At 43.6% G+C, this 15526-nt stretch overlaps 1 protein-coding gene and 1 long non-coding RNA gene across 4 annotated transcripts in view; one reads left to right on the top strand and one right to left on the bottom strand.

Annotated features, from left to right (window-relative positions):
- Positions 1-6720, bottom strand: part of LAMP2 (lysosomal associated membrane protein 2) — a 16255-nt gene extending 9535 nt beyond the window's left edge. The window contains 9 exon segments of the mRNA XM_041396341.1: positions 635-802; positions 1590-1668; positions 1942-2061; positions 2584-2801; positions 3465-3626; positions 4254-4467; positions 4972-5090; positions 5935-6018; positions 6021-6720. Of these exon segments, the coding sequence (XP_041252275.1) occupies positions 635-802; positions 1590-1668; positions 1942-2061; positions 2584-2801; positions 3465-3626; positions 4254-4467; positions 4972-5090; positions 5935-6018; positions 6021-6102 (1246 nt within the window). The 5' untranslated portion in view covers positions 6103-6720.
- LOC121331692 lies at positions 6677-15526 on the top strand. 3 transcript variants are annotated; one of them, XR_005952052.1, is made up of 3 exons: positions 6684-6814; positions 8475-8673; positions 9775-15526. It is a non-coding gene; the product is annotated as an uncharacterized LOC121331692 (long non-coding RNA). The 3 variants fall into 3 exon arrangements; XR_005952051.1 differs by lacking the exon at positions 8475-8673 and having other exon boundaries at positions 6677-6814; XR_005952050.1 differs by lacking the exon at positions 6684-6814 and having other exon boundaries at positions 6850-8673.

Here is a 15526-nt window from a genome sequence, read left to right as displayed (position 1 = left end):
TCTAGTCCAATAAGACTGTGCTGCAAGTATCAGCATTAAGCACAAAGACCAGTTTGCACTAAATATTAAGAGGTAATTTAAGACCTTTCAGTTTTCTCCAGACAAGATCAAGACAATGCAGCAAACAAACATTTCAGAATCTCTTTTGTTCTGGATACTCAAGACTGCCTCTGAAGGAAGCTCTGACAGTTCATTCTTCCCCAACACTCCTATTCCTCAGACTGACAGGTAAAAAGAAACAAAACACCTAACAGTACTCCCAAAGTCCATTTCTGCAAAGGTTCTGTCCAATTTTCTTACATATCTGAGCTACAAAAGCTGTAAGTCAAGATGTTGTCAAGTAAATTTAACCTATTCTGCACAGCAATGCTTAAGTCCCCCTTCAGTGTCTCTAGTTCATTCAAGTTTTGTGAAGAAGAACCACACACTTAGCAGACATTTTTTAAATGAGAACAAAGCTTTGCTTGAACTCAAATGTCACTCTCAGAACTTCTCTTCATTCCAGGTATATCTAAACATATTTAAAAAATTTGGAACAAGAGCTTCTGAGATAAAGCGGTTGTACCTAATACTGGTGCTTTTTAGCAAGTGAGAATTTTGGAAGCATCAGTAAAAACAAAAACATAACTCTTACCTGTAGCAAACTTATTTGCCTCCACAAGGAATGGCTGAATCCATAGATTAAAAGTATGTACTTGAACATTTTCATTAATCTGAAGGGTTTGCTCTTTTCGGCACATGTAAGAGCTACCAAGGAAAGCATCCCACTTGCTTAAGTTGTTGTTATCTGCACTTGAAATGACTAAACAAAGAAGGGAAAAATAAAGAAAGGAAATTTGCATGTTCACTTCAAATTTAAGACAGTTGCTAATACAGTAAGACTGAGTAGCTGAGTCTAGAGGGGCCAACACTTCAACACTGACTAGTCTGAAAAACAAAGTAGTGCAAAATGGGATTGATCAGCTTAACCAGAAATCAGAAACTGAAGTTATTACAGTGCTTTGCAGTAACCTCTCTTTCATAGGTACATGACATCAGGCTTTCCTTATACCTCTGCTTGTCTCAGTGCTGCAGAGTTACAAGTGTTTTAGCTTTAATGCTCTTTAGTTGCTGTAGCTATGACAAGCAATTTAAAAAGAGAAAACATATGTTTGTTGGGAAAAAAGTACACTTCAGTTTCTGAAGGACTGGCCTTTTTTTAGTGAGAGTTAAGTACAAGTGGTTGGAAAATACAGCAGCATCTTCAAACAAAGATGACAAAAGCTGCTTTAGGAGAAAAAGCTTCAAAGTTGGCACAATTAGATTTCATGCCACAAAAAATTACATTACTGAAAAGAGTCATAAAGAAGCCCTCTTAATTTACAGTGACTCCATTAGCAGAAGTTTCAGGAATTGTAGAGGGGTCTCACACTGCTGTTTAAAGTAACTCTTACAGCCATTTCTGCTTGTTATTTTTGTTCATACCAACTGCTAGACATAGAGTAGGAGCTAACAGTAACCATGAACAACGCTGAAAAAAAAGCCAGAATTATTTGATGCAGACATTGAATAAAATATTAGCCTTGCTTAAGGCAGATACTGCTTCTTACCAGAACCATTCAGACGGTTGAGCAGAGTAACATTCACCTCCCTCAGATAAAATTTTTGTACACTTGCACTTGTATTTTTCTGTTCAAGAAGCAAGAATCAAGTGTCAGTGTGCAATTCTGCATTTGTAACTTTAAGAACACATGCTTTACAAAAGCCAACACATTTACCAGTCTTACATTTTCTACAACTTTAACCCAGTTCTCCATTTGTCATGAGGCACTCAGCTGGCCAGTTCCACTTCCCATACGGGAACAGCCTACCACCAGCAAGCAACAGGAGGATTTTACTGTAAGTGATCACCATGCATGCTGTTAAATGATAAATTAGTTTAAAATAAAAGAAGTTACTTACAACAGCAAATGTGAAACCAATCAGTGTGCTATTTCTATCATTCAATTTCAGAGTGGCTGTTGTGTTACCACAGGCACCATCTGCGACAGTTGTCTTTGGATTGATGTTGATCAGGAGAGGCTGAAATACAGACAAAGCACATCAAAGACATTCAGCTGCCTTTGGAATACATTGTCTCAATCAGGAACAGTCTTGGGTTAGAAGAGCTGGTCATAAATATGACAGCAGGAAGAGCTCAGCTTGGCTGCTACGGAACCAAGGCTGTTTGAGTTAAATTTACATGCTGGCAGTACTGAAACAAACAAATAAATTCCTTGAGAAGTGTTACTTTGTTCCCTAACAACAGGCTACCCTCTGAGGGGAAAGTCAATATCTGCAGGGAACAACAGCCATAACAGCTAAGAAAGTTCCAGACTTTTAATCATGTTAGAAGTAGTCTCAATAAAAAGTTCTGTTGAATCCATGCAAGGTTTTTGAAGACACATATTATGCAACAAAACCATTCTGATGTCAGAGAGGTGCTACATACAATACTTAGAAGCAGTTCTGGACAGCCAGCAGTGTACAAAGCAATACTCTGCATTCAGATTTCACACCAAATAACTACAGCAACTTTTACTCTTCAAAAGAAAAAAGAAGCACCTTGTCTTGGGAAACATTCAGTTGCAGCCCCACAGTTGCCAGGAAACATGTTTTATTTCCACTTTTAAGAGAATAATTTCCTGTGTCTGGATTCTCCGCAGGTTTGGGAGGAGCTGTTGGAGCAGGAGGTGACGTAGTGGTAGATGCAGTAGTTGCATTGGCAATAGTAGGTGGAACAGTAGGTGCAGAAGTAGGTGTATCAGCAGGACATCTAGACTCTGAAAAGACATTTTATTTTAATCACCATTTCACTACTGAAATTTTATTGAAGTCTTATTACTCAAAGTACAGTTGCCACTTATTCTCAGAAATCCTGTAACACTCAGTGTTAAACCCACACTCAGCACCACTTGCCTCTGACACATGGAAGCAAAACACACAAAGACAGGTAAGTTGTTTTAAAAGTGTGACGTGTATTTGCTGTTAACCAAGTAAGTGAGCCCATTAGGCTACATGCAGCAGGATGCTGTGCTCATCTCTTTCCTGAGCTATGAGATGAGGCAACGAGCTCTGGGCGACTCAAATGCAACAGCAGAGGCCACCACTGGAACTGGAAGGCAGTCAGCTAAAACCCCTCAAACTCAAATGATTTACTCAGCAACAGTAGTTCTGAAGTGCTTATTTTTAATACCCCAATTACTGGAATATACACTTGAGAAGAATCTCACCTTGGCACGCAAACAATCAATAGTACAGCACACTACTAAATCTGTTCTCCTAAGCTATTTTTCCAGGAACAAGGAAAGAAATACTAGAGGATATTTACATGGATATTATTAAACACAACACATCTTAGAATTGGTGGATTTTTTATTACGGGACTTTGCTCCCTGCACTAAGGTGCAACACAAAAAAGCTCTTTCACAAACTGAAATGCTCACCTTTTTTACTGACTGTGCCATTCTGAACAAAAGCCTGCACAGTAACATTCCAGAAAATCTGTGTTACATTTTCTGCTTCAATAACGAAGGAATTATGACACACGAAGACAGTATTCAGTTGAACTGGACGTGCAGGATCCTTCATAAGAACAGTAACTGGTCCTACAAATAAGCACAAATGTTTTAATGCCTTATGAACTACAAGAACTTAGAGGTAGTGTTACATTTTATGTAATTTCGTAAGACAAAGACTAAGTGATAATTAAGTTTAACAATCTTAAGCTCTCTTGAATGTTCTCCCTGTATGTCCTGACCTGAAGTGCTAGGTAATGCAGGAGTAACCAAGCTTATAGAACTAGACAAGCCATTAGAAAGGGGAACCCTTTTACTCAAGTTTTTAAGGGGAAAATAATTCTATTATTAGTAGGCATTAGTACACAGACAGCCTAACACTGTATTGCTTAGCAAGGTAGAAAGTCAAGCAGTGCCCACTAAAATTAATCTTCCATGTGCCTGCTTGTCTACCTCACTGATCAAAGCTGTTTATCCTTCCCCTTCCCTTCCACTTACAGGAATTACACATTCAGTGAAGCCATTTGGCCTGCTCTGTTACCCAGCAGGCAGGTACAAGGAACAGCAGCTGGCAGCACGTGGTACAGAACTCATTACATTCATTACTGACTCCTGTATTCCTCTTTACTCTGAAGAAGCCAAGCCAGGTCAGGTACACGAGGTCTGACACTTCTGGCTGAGATTGCTTTGCCAGTCAGATTCTGCACTGCATGTTACCTTTTCTTTTAGCATCAGGAAATACAGCTGTGTCATTGGTGTTGTAGGTCAGTGTGATGAAGTCTCCCTGGTAAGTTTCATTGTTTTTTGTGATGTTAATGCTCCAAGAATGACCTTCTCCAAACTGCACTGCCACAAGGGCAGCCTGTGTGTCATTGCCACAGACGCTTCCATTGTGTGTCACACTCGATGACAAATTCAGGGTTGTGGTTTTCTAGAAGAAAAGGGGAAATTAAAATGCATTCACATGCAGCTCTTCCCCATGACAACATTATAAACTTGCTGGAGTTAGCTGAAACCTTGCACAAGACAAGTGAGATTATTTTAGGTTATTCTGGAAAATTATAGTAAAGGCTCCTTGACACCTGCCTGAGAAAGGAGCTGTATCAGATTCAAGTACAAAAGTACAACTCTAACCTGGCTGTAAACCCTGATTATGTTGAGCTGCAATTACATTTACTGCTTGGGCTAAGAACATAACTACACTGATACTGGTTAGACTTGGTGAGTTTTGTGTACATCATTTAAGTAAGAGTAACAGGGTACTTTCAGTCATTTGTATGACTGAGAATTTATTCTTTATTTTATAAGGACTATTCTTCTGAACTGACTTAGTAAAAAAAAAAAGTAAGAAATCAAACACCCTAGGTAAAAGAGCTTAAGACTTTTATCCAGATCAAAATTCAGTTCTCAGCAAGAGTTACTCCCAAATACTTACATAATCACCATTGTTTGATTCGTATGTTATCAAGAACCTCATCATCCAGTCTGCATACAGGCATGTAGCATTAGAGGAATCCTTTATATCTACTTCAACTGCATAGGACTGGAAAAAACCTGTAAGACATGATTATCAGCTATTAAGACATTGCTTTTTCTTAATTTTCTAGAACCACTTAAGAGGACAGCTCATCACAAAGCAGTAAATTATGTCAGGACCACATTCAATTTACCAGACAGTGAAAGAATAGCTAGACTTCTAAAAAGTATCAAAAATAGGAAGCACACCATGAAACTGTCAAAGCTGACAAAAATTGAGAGACTGTCTTATAGTCTGTCTACCTGACAAACTAATAATTGCGAAGTGTTGACTGCCCAGCATTGGACACTTTTGAGATCTGGCTGTACAGGGTGCTGGGCCATTTTGTCTAGACCGTGTCTTTGCCAAAAAAGGCTGGACCAGCTGATCCTTGATTGGAAGTTGATTCTTCCAACCTAGAATTCTGACTCTCTGAAATAAGCATCGGCTTTCTGGTGACACAGCGGGTAAACCAAAGGGCACTTGAACAATGTGCTGCTTGCAGACCGGGGCTATTATTTTACGTGTTGTACCAGCGATTACGACTCAAGCCGACCCCAGGAGATGGGATCGGCGTGCCTCCGCTGCGCTTCCACGACTCCCAGCTCGCAATACACGGGCGTTAAATTCCCTCTGCGCTTTCAGAGAACTTTTCCCAGCTGTTGTATTCGCGACGCGGTGACTCCGGCACAGCCGCTGCCGTGCCCGCGGCCCCGCGCCGAGGAGCGCCGGCAGAGCGGCCTGGCCGGGACCCCCCCGGGACCCCCGGTGCCCGCGCGCGGCGTCACGTGCGTGACGGGGCGGGGGCGGGGGGCGGCACGAGCCCGCGGGGACACCCGACACCCGCTCCCCTCCCCCGGGCCCCGGCGCTGCCCCGCTCACCAGAGACGCCAAGCAGCAGCAGCGGCAGGAGGACGCGGCCGCAGGAGGACGCGGCGGAGCGGCGCGGGCCCATGGCGGCGGTGCGCTGCTGCTGCCGGCGGCGGGGACACCGGGGCACGGCGAGCGGCCGGGGCGAGCGGGCGCGACAAAAACCTCGCTAGCGGTCATGTGAGGGGCGGGGCGGGGCCGCCCGCGCGCCTCCAATCGCCGCTCGGCGCCGCCGCTCGATTCCGTGGATCGCGGACGGGCCGCTCGTCGCGCGGCGGCTCGGGCGGGCGGATCTGTCGGGTTTGCTCCGCTCCTGTCCCGGTCCCCGTCTAGCACCGGCGGCGGCGGCGACAGCGGCGGCCACCGGGCCGGGGCTGCGCTGCGGTGGCCTCTGCAGGGGCAGGGTAGCGGCGGCTTGTTCTGGCCCTCGGCAGTGTTTGCGGTGTGCCCTGGCGCTGCTCTGGCCTGGGAAGGGGCACCTTACAAGAGGTGCACATCCAGGGAAGATAATATAGAGGCTTCCACTGAGGAAAAAAAAATAGTAAATTGCAGTAAATACAAAGGGCCAGTGGGCTCTCCGTGCACCTGTCCCCACACGGCTGTGGTGTCCCTGGGCCGGCTGTCGCTGCTGTCCCTCCACCCTCACACGAGGGACGGCCCGGGCTCCGCGGGGCTCGGTGCCTCCGGTGCCGGGGCAGAAACCCCGCCAGACACGGCCCCTGCGGCGGGACGGACCGGCACCGGCACCCGGAGCTTCAGTGCGTGTTTTGCTGGTGCTGAAAGGCAGAAAGTGGGGCAGGAAACCATGGGGGAAGACAGGAGCTCGGTGCCAGTGAGGGAGAGAAGAGCCTGCGGTGCGAAGCGGGGAGAAGACGGCTGGAGGAAAAACTCGGTGCGTTTGGGTCTGAAAGGCGGTATAAAATGAGATGGATGCTGATTGCACCCTGACACTATTGATTGCGGGGGGGGAAAAAACCCCAAAACCTCCCCAACAAAAATAAGTCAGAAAGGCTGGCTTGGCAGAGAAAGGGGCAATGGAAGAAGGCACTGAGGCTGGAGACAGCAGGGAAGGTGGCCTGAGGAGAGCGGAGCTCTGTGCTCAGCGAGGAAAGGCCTTTGGAATGGCGTAGTCCTGCCTGTGATCCTGTGGAAAAATGAGGATTTTCAATGGTCAGGTTCTAAGAGACATCCCCAGCCATGGGAGAAGAAGATGAAGTCTGAAGAAGACAATAAAACACATTGGCCTGGTAATGAGCAGGAGTGTAGATGGTGTTGATAGGAAAGCAGTTATGCAGTCTGGAGGAAGTGGAAATAATTTGTTATCAAAGGGCAGTTCATTTCTCTCGGTTGTGTGCTTGCAATCCTGTACTTTCCCATAGAGTGTCACAAAACCAAAGCTGTGGTGTCTCAGGGCCACCACAGAAACCAGGGCATTGAACAAATGAGGGTCCCACACACGAGGGCTTTTGTGCTCAGAGAAGTTCACTGCTTTTTGCATTTCTTTTTGTGCTTAGTAACTACCCCTAGAGCCCACTCAGCACGTGTGTTACATACCTGCACGTGTGCTTGTCTAAGCATGGTTGCACGAGACTCTCAAATTCACGTAATTTCAAAACAGAGTAAATTTACATTTATCCTTTGGGCTTAATTACCAAATATTTATTTGAAGAAATAAACTTTATATTTAATAACTGACTTGCTGTAGGCTGGCGGGAAATGTCAGTAACAGCAGCAGAGATGAAACCATGAATTCTGAAAGCAGCAAGTCTTTCTCAGCTCCACCACAAAGGACGGGGCATTTCAGAGGCTAGGGAGAGTCCTGGTCTGGGGATTTTGTATTTCCTCAGGCTTCATTCCTTTAGAACAAAGTTCTTTTTTTAAAAAGTGATCTCACAAGGAGTTAGGAGCAATCAAATTAGGAGGATCTGACCATTAGGAGACAAACATTGAATTAAGCTTTAATTAATTGGAAGAGGAGAAAATGATTGGTCTTTTCAGGTAGTTCATGCAGTGGAATGGCACCTTTTGTATCTGCTGGAATATTTACTTCAGGACTTATGAATATACATTGGTATGTTCCAACACTCCCTTGTTCTGAGTGAAGAATTCTGAATGTTTGGATCTCTTGCTTGCATGGTAGGAAATGGGCTCTGAACCAAGTGGATGTTCTGCAGACATAAGGGGAAGGCTGATTAACTTGTTTCCTTTATGCCAATTTAGTGAAGCTTGAAGTGAAATCTAATGGCAGCAATCATAACAAGCAAATCCTTTTCTGTGTAATAACATAAGAAAAACAGCAAGGGGTGTGGGATTAAAAGAACAGTATAGTTTATTTAATTTAGCAGAATGGGAAATACCTTGCTTTGCACCAGATTAATATCATCATTAATACCAGAAAACAGATTATTTCTGTTTGCATCTGGTCACTTCACCTTCCCTGCCCTCCATCCCTGCCATATAACAGCCTGCCACAGGCATGTGGAGGTGTGACATCCTTTACACGATCCTGTGGACTGAGCTGGTGGTTTATTGTCATTGTCACACGGTCACAGAGGGACTGGTGCACCTGCAGGAAGCGATGGGACAACCACAAAGGCTGCCCAAAGGGTTTCTGCCCTGTGTGGGATCCTTGGGGAGACCAAAGGATCGAATTCCCCCTCCGAGGAGCTGGTACAAACACCTGTGTTCATGTACAGGAAGAGGTTTGTCCGACAAAGCTCACATGCTCCAGCCATCTGGACGTGATAAAAGGTTGTTAAAAGCAATGTGCTCTTGTGTTTTCACAGTGATATTCTCCTCTTGCCCAGCCGACTGACAGAAGCTTGATTTTGGCACTGCTCTCCCTAAACAGAAATTTTTGGCAGTTCCCAAGGCCTATCTCTTCTTTGTATCTCTGGAGGGAGCAAAATGAAGCTCTGTTCCTCTCATGTTTGACAAATACTTCAGCTGTCCTTAAAAAAAGCTTAGTAGTCAGGGTTAGATGTTGTCTGATTTCTCTTTAATTCCGTAAGTTATTACATTCAGTGCTTGGAGGATTCAACCTCTAACAAATATCCACTGCATATTATTTATAATGAGTAATTTCTTTATTGATTGTGGCAGTCTCAACAATAAAATTTACATGATAGTTGTACTTCAGTAACATGAGCTCAAACTCACATTCTCAGCTGCTTTCCTTTAATAAGAGAAGAGTGAATGATTGTTACCATAATGCAGAGAAAATGCCTTACCCTCTTACTTAGTAGAGAGAAATGATTTTGCAGTTGCCATGATTTTGGGAGCCACTGATGGATGGCAGGCTGATCCTGGTTTTCTAAGGCATTCACATTCCTTATGTTTATTGTTGGATGTGAGAAGGAGGACTGTAATGTTTCTGTACAGCATTACAGTTTTATTTCATGTTCTACTGCCTGACATCAGTTGTTTGAAGAAGGTATTGACATGTACTGAGACCAAATATCAAAACATTAGAATTTCTTTTTAAAGCCTTGGTTCATTGAGGAATATAATTTCATGCCTAATTTAATTTGCATCATATGCTTAATCCATTGTAAATCCTTCAGCAGTTTCAGCAGTTTAGATACTATTTCTGTAGTCAAACTTTCCTTAGCCCTGGGACTCGCCAAAATTGATGGACGTGTGTGGTCAGAAGCAAAGTGTGCACTGTTTAATGAAGCACTGAGTACCTTAATGTTTCTGATTCCTGGTGCAGGAGAGCAGAGGTTGTGATAAAAAGAAGCAAGAGATAATCCCTAGGACATGCTGTAATCATGGCTTTATTCTAATGTGTGTTTTATTTATTCTTTTAGATATCTCGAAACAAAAGGGCAATTCCTGTATTTTTTTTTTCAGGGAAAAGATTATGGCAGAACCAATTATTCCTTCCCAGGATGGAGAGAAAGGATTTGGTTCCATTTCACGTGGAAAAGGTGGAAAGAGGAATGTATTAATGCTGGCCGGAGAGGTCCCAGTCGCTTGGCAGAGGGGGTGAACCACAGGGACCCTCTTGGGGCTGTGCCGAGCTTACAGCTCTTCACGATTCTCCTTCTCACGCAGCCCAGCCTGCAGCCTGCGGCCTGAGCATTGGGGTCCGGCCCCCGCAGTGAAGACCACGGAGTGTCCAGCACAGGGTGACATCTGCGGGGCCTCAGCTGCGTGCGTGAGAGTGCTCGGGGGCAGGAACAGCTCCGAAAAACCCAAAAAACCCTTTTTATCTGCTCCGTGCGCAGGCTCCGAGCGGGCGGCAGCGCTCCCGAGCCGCCGCTTTCGGGGGAGGTGGTGCTGGGAAACCAAACCAATAAACGCGGCTGCGGGAAACTGCTGAGTCAAGACTGGGGAAATCACGTGAAAAGCCAAAAAAAGAAAGCTTGGTGGGGAGGTGAAGAGATCAGAGAGCAGGTTGCAGCAGAGAGCTGCGAAATTTCCTGTAAACCCGCTCGTGTCGCGACGCAGCTGGAAAAACATTCCCGGCTGGAGCGGGCTGGGAGCGGCGGCAGCGTCACACGAACCCGGCTGGGTTCATCGCGGGCTGGAGGCTGAGCGTGGAAGCAAGGCAGGAGCTGGGCCTTGGCACGGTGCTGGGCCGGCAGCTGTCCCTTCTCTGTCCCACTGCTGTCCCTTCGCTGTCCCATTGCTGCCCCTCGGCGCTGCGGGGTGTCGGGGTGCCCCGCGGTGCTCCAAGCGTTTCCAGCTGCTGCTGGATGTGATGTGTGCTGCAACACTCAGCAGCTGGGTTAACATGTGGCAGAGGATGAGATTGATGCGTTTTGTGAGTCAGACCAAGCTGCTTGTAGATGTAGCTCTGTTTAATGTGAAAAAAAAAAGAACTTGTTTGACTGACAAGATGTTCTTTGGGCTTGTTCCAGCAAAGGAGAGGTGTGTCAATGCTCTGGCTTTTGTGGTTTGATCGACATGCAGTGCTAACTTGCTGGAGATACATCTGTCAGCTTCAGAGCAGAATTCATTGTGTGAAAATGGCTCTGCACAGAAGGCACCGCCCACTTCCAGCTCTTATGAAAGATGTGTTGGCTGTAACATTTTCTGAGAGATTTCAGCAGGAAAAGATGTTGCCTCTAAAATACAAGGCAGGGAGGGAAACTGGATATTATACAGTCATTTTCAGAACTGGATATTTTAACTGCAGGACTTCGGTGCTACAGGATCCCTTGTGACCTAGAATAACATTACATCCCTTTTACAGAGAACATAATGATATTTGTAGCTGGTCTATGGTTTCCAGCTCTGACAGAGATCAGAAACCAGGTCTGGCAAACACCAGGCTAATGCCTTTTCACTGCATTGTCCTGAAACAGAGCTCTTTGGGGGAATGAGCTCTCTCCAGTTGGAAGTTCTGTTTGCTTTGTGCTTTTAGAGCTGGGATTTGAAGCAGCAGCTGCTGCTGTAGGATTAAAAAGGGAGAAACTGAAGGGATACACACACAGCCCCAGTTCTGCAAGCAACAAAATCGGAGTCCTGTGGTTGCAGAACCAGTTGTGACCTACTCCCCAGCCACATCCTACAAACCAGCTTTACCTGTGCAGTGACAGGGTTTCACTCACCTCTGCAGAGGCTGTTTTGTAATTTATGTTCCCATCTCATGCCCAGCCTTCACTGAAAATTAATTAATTAAAGATCAACTTTGCCTTGAGCCTAAAACTAGCACCAGCTGAAGGGCTTTGTGGATGTAATTAAGGGCCTGCTTTTGAGAAAGCTATCTGGTTTTGGCCATGATAATGAATTTTTTTAGCTATACCTCAAACTTCAGAGATTACACAAGGGTAAAACAGAACTGGCACTGTGATAATTTCCTAGGACGTTCAATCCAGAAGGGAAAAATAAAGTGATATGTAATTGAACATGTTGCTAATAATCCAGGACTGATATTTCACACTGAATTAAAACAACTACTGCTCCAAATAGTAACAAGCAATCTATTCCTTATCATTTCAGGTGCAATTTACTTGCATGCTAGCCCCTTTCTGCAAAGTCATAGTGACTAAGCTTTGCAAAGAAGCACAGGAGCCCTTGGGCCCTGCAAAGGCCTGGGCAGTGATCCTCTGCACTCCTTAATTGCATAACACATCTAAATGTGGGATCTACTGAAAGCAGTTATTGCAACTTCCCTGTTACTGCAAATATCATTAAATGGAACAGGATCTGTAGACTTACCTTGTTGAAAAGACAAAATTTCATACCAAGTTATGATTACTCAGGCACTTTAACACAGAAGTACCTGGTGACATCATGTTTTCCTCCAGCTCTAAAAAACAGGTGTTGCAAGCAGACAAACAACTGATTGTTTTAAGGAGTAAGATAAAGAACTATCAACAGTTACAGAGAAAATTAGGTTACTTGTATTCTCCTGTCTGAATAGTCTCCTTAGGCTGCAAGAGCCGACCAAACTTTTGATCTAACAAATGTAACAATGCTGGTAGCAGAAGAACTCTTGGAATTCAGCAGATACAAGCAGAGGGGATATGATAAGGAGACAATTCCAAAAGAAAAAGCCGCATGAGAAGGTGGCCAGCCCAGCAACAATGGAACCCAGCAGGAAATCAAGAGTCCACTGACCAGAATTTTGTGTTTGACTTGGCCTGGGTGATGAGTGTCAGGATATAACTGAGAGGTGTGAACTGGGGTAGGGGTCCCTCTCCAGAGGCACCAGTTCGAGCTGCAACCAAAGAACTAACAGGAGACTAATTGGAAACATTCACTTGCACTTGGCATTCTTAGTGGGGTCCTAGGGTCAGACACAGTTACTGTGGCTGGTCTGTGTAAATCTTTAGCAATTGATAAAAATTTAGTATTTGCTGGATGCGAACTACTTTTCCTCAGCTTAAGAGGTTTATTTGCAGTGCTGCAATATCCTGCTGATTCTAGAAAATTCACTTTCAAAGTTACTTTTTGGTTTAATTTATATCCTAATGCTAATTTTCTATAAGCAGCAGCAAGACAATCTGTGAGTCATTTGAAAGGTGACCTTGTACTACGAAACAATTACTTAACCAGGAAAAAAACCTGCTCCTTTGTAGATTAACCAACATCCATTGTTTCTTTTCCCAGTTAACTCCGTGTATTAAAAGATATCCTTTGCACAAAGTTCAGTGCCTCTCAACCACTGCAATAAATTATGAGGTGTTGATTGTTTAAATTCCACAGTATGTCCACAGGCCCCAGCCTCTTTAAGGGGGAACAAAAAAGGTAAATCCAAAACTACCATCTTAAATTTGATTTGTCATCAGTTATTCTCAATCAGGAGGAAGTGCAGTGGCATATATTGTATTTCACATGGGAAAAAGAATGAAAGAATATGAATGAATTTGCTGCTCTGTTTTTTTTTTTCCTCAGAGTAGACAGATAATCTATCAGTCTCCAAACAGTCATCTGTTCCTGCAAGATTATTATTATTATTTTTTTTAAGAATGTAGGAAATATCCTCCTTAAGGAGAAAGCATTGGTGGAAAAACCATGCCATGCATTTAGCTGCCTCCAAGTGTGAGACGGGAAGGAAGGAGCCGAGCAGGATTGGTGGCAGGTGCTTCCCAGACCTGCCCAAGCCCACCTGCCCCGGAGTGCTGTGTGGTTCCAGCAGGGCAGGCTCAGCCCCCTGCAGCCCACACCAACCTCCAGAACAGCTCACAGCACCGGCACCTGCTCTGCTACAGCCATCCCAGTTCCCAGAATTCAAAAAGGAAATCCAAAACACTCCATCTCCCCCTTCCACCGAGTCAGTGCTCCTGAGCTGGGAAGGGCCAGGCTGGACACAGTCCTTCTGCTCAGATTTAACCCAGCTGCTCAGGGTGAAGAAAAATCAAGAAATGGCCAATTGGCTATTCTTAATAAGAGAAGCAAATTCTCTATACAGCTCTGTCCTTCATACGTCAATAATCATTCCAGGGTCGTTACAATAACGATAAAAGTGGGAGACAAGGAATATTCACACAGCAGGAGAGGTGCCTCCTTCAGGAACAAGGCACCACCTCTGGTATTTTTGTGTATTTCTGCCACTTGTACACATTCTAATCCCAATTCAGGGTCTATGAAGATGCTTATTTCCTTCCCCTCCAAGAACCATAGAAGACTTAGCAAAAAACACAAAATAAAAAAATTCAGGAATGGAAGCCACTTAGAAAACTCAAGGGATTTTAATGACTGAATGAATAAAGAACTACTTATTATATTTAAGTAGCAAACAAGTATTTTGCTATCAAAGCACAAGCTAAAGAATTTAAAGAAGCCATAAACATTAGTAAGCCCAACATACAGAACTTGGAGTAAGAAGGCATTTTACACACAAGAGTTTATCAACACAAAACTGTTTAATATTTATTAAATGACACAAAATACCTAGATAACAGACTCACTCTCTGAAAGGACATGTATTTACATTATTTACCAACTTAAGAAAGACTCTCTGTACCCATATCAGACTTATGAAACATAAAAAAGGTTTTGCTGCTTTTTGCATCGAAGGATGCAACGGTGATACATGCCCTGTTTGCAAGTCTGCATAAACTATAAGTTTTTGATGCTGTGAAAAAGCACATTTTCATATTCTGGTAGCTGAGGGAAGAGGCTTCTGAAAAGTAACAGGGTTAGTTTTCCCCCCCCACTCCAGACACACTCTCAAGACTTTTGTTATACAAAAAGTATATTACATTTTTGAATGCTGCTGTACTCTTACAATTTTAGTGTAACGTTTCAAAGAAAATGTTCTTCCTACTATATGAGAGCACTAAAAAAAGAGTGGTATTTGAACATTTTTTTAGATGCACTTTTTTTTTTTTGTTTTAAAAGAAAGCATTAGGGCAAATGATATGTCTAGGAAAAAATGAAAGGCTGACAAAAAAAAAATAAAGCTGAGACCAAAATATGAAGAACAGCTAAAGCAACTTAACGATTTGCTAGGGTTTGTTTTTTTGTGTTTTTTTTTAATTAACTATTTACTTTGGCACCTTCGTGTAAACTATAGAACAAAACAACGTTTACAACACATTTGCAATTACAGCATTTAAACAAAATGGTCACTTTTGAAACTAGCCAAGACAAAAAAATAGTCCATTTATGGGTATAAAGATTAAAAAACCTAAAATATATATTTCTAAGAATAAACTGCAATTTCTTATGAACAAGGTGCTATAAACTGCATGCAAGAGTCAAGATTAAAAATGTGTGGCCAAAAAGACAAGCTGTGTTCTAGCCAGATGAGTTGTGGTCCAAGCCCATTTCAGTTTTTCTTACAGAGATATATATGGCTCAATAAGCAGGCACACGATCCCAGCAAGAATTTGCGGAGTTGTACGACGACAAATCTTGGCTGCGGCTTTGTCATTAACCAGGAATGAGCCAGACCTCAGCAGAAGAGATGAACAAGTTCCTGGGGAAAACCCATGAAGCTACAAGGAGAAGCCTTCTCCCCTCCCCTCGCTCACCCCTCTCCTGGTCTAGCCAGGGTTCTCAAAGTCCATTCTTTGGGTTGCTTTAACTGGATTGCGCTTGGGCTCTGCCTCACATTGTGAATTCTGATGAGATTTCAGGACATTTTCTGTATAATATTTTCTGCATTAGACAGGATAAAAATGAAATAAACCTACAGTCCTTTGCA

This window comes from Onychostruthus taczanowskii, unplaced genomic scaffold, assembly GCF_017590055.1.
Source record: "Onychostruthus taczanowskii isolate IOZ18803 unplaced genomic scaffold, ASM1759005v1 scaffold13, whole genome shotgun sequence".
NCBI lineage: Eukaryota > Metazoa > Chordata > Aves > Passeriformes > Passeridae > Onychostruthus > Onychostruthus taczanowskii.
This window is presented reverse-complemented; position numbering and strand designations above follow the sequence as displayed.